A 1,379-nucleotide genomic window follows, 5' to 3' on the forward strand; every position below is an offset into this window, starting at 1 on the left:
CCCCTTTTTTTTGCCCCCCAAGAAGGTGGTTTTGGGGGGTATTTTAGGTCAATTTTGGGGTGATTTTTGGGTTGTTTTGGGGGGTATTTTAGGTCATTTTGGGGCTATTTTGGGGTCGGGTTTTTTTGAGGCTTTCAGGGGGGTTTTTGGGGGTCCCAAAGGGTATTTTGGGGTCTCTGACCCCCCTTTTTTTGGCCCCCTCCAGAAGGTGTCCCCGGGGGGTCTCCCCACGTTCTCCGCCCACCCCGCCCGCTTCTCCCCCGACGACAAATTCTCCCGCCACCGTTTGGCCCTAAAACGACGTTTTGGGATCCTGCCCACCCAGAAGGGACGGGCCCTGCTCTGAGGGGGGACCCCAAAAACCCCCCAAAAACCCACCTGGGGGAGGAGGAGGAAGAGGAGCCGAAACGGAGCAAAAATGACCCAAAACAGAGGGAAAATGACCCAAAACGGAGCAAAAATGACCCAGAACGGAACAGAAATGACCCAAAATGGAGCAAAATAAACTGAAATAAACCCCAAAATGGACTGAAATGAATTTTTTAATGACCCAAAATGCAGCAAAAATAAACTGAAATAAAACCCGAAATGAACGAAAGTTAAGTGAAATAGTGACTGAAATGGCCCAAAACCGAGCAAAAACGACCCAAAATGGAGCAAAAATGACCCTAAATGGAGAAAAATGAACATTTTAGTGACACAAAATGGGGGGAAATGAATTGAAATGGGCCAAAAATGACCCAAAACGGAGCGAAAATGACCCAAAATGAAGCAAAAATAGACTGAAATAAACCTTGAGATGAACAAAAATACAGTGAAATAGTGACTGAAATGACCCGAAACGGAGCAAAAATGACACTGGGAGCACTGGGAGGGCACTGGGAGCACTGGGAGGGCACGCCCACAACGCCACAAACCACGCCCACGACAACAAACCACACCCCTTGGGGAGGGAACCCCGCCCACAACGCCTAAAAGCCACGCCCACGATGCGGAAATACGCCCTTAGCCAGGAAGCCACGCCCACAAACGCTGTAGCCACGCCCCTTAGGAAAAACCCCGCCCACAAGGGCGTGAGCCACGCCCCCTGAGAGAAAACCCCGCCCACAAAGGGCGCAAACCACGCCCCTGAGAGAAAAACCACGCCCCTGAGAGAAAACCACGCCCACAATGCCGTAAACCACGCCCTTTAAAGAAAACCGCGCCCATAACATCACAAGCCCCGCCCCCTTACGTCCCTTGCGTCGCCTCCTAGCAACGCCCGCGCCGCCGTGACGTCACTTCCGCTGCGATCCAAGATGGCGGCGGCGGGAGGAGGCGGCGGCCCCGGAACGGCCCCGGAGGGGCCCGGGGGGGTCTCGGGGGGTCCCGGGGTGGGA

At 54.0% G+C, this 1,379-nt stretch overlaps 1 protein-coding gene across 1 annotated transcript; it reads left to right on the forward strand.

Annotated features, from left to right (window-relative positions):
* Window positions 1-130: 130 nt before the first annotated feature.
* Window positions 131-379, forward strand: NOP10 (NOP10 ribonucleoprotein; the record flags this gene model as incomplete). Its single annotated transcript, XM_027633666.1, has 1 exon — window positions 131-379. A coding segment is annotated over one exon (216 nt), but the record flags the coding sequence as incomplete, so codon positions are not given.
* Window positions 380-1,379: the final 1,000 nt, after the last annotated feature.

This window comes from Corapipo altera, unplaced genomic scaffold (genome assembly GCF_003945725.1).
Source record: "Corapipo altera isolate COAL_440 unplaced genomic scaffold, ASM394572v1 58010, whole genome shotgun sequence".
NCBI classification, from domain to species: Eukaryota; Metazoa; Chordata; class Aves; order Passeriformes; family Pipridae; genus Corapipo; species Corapipo altera.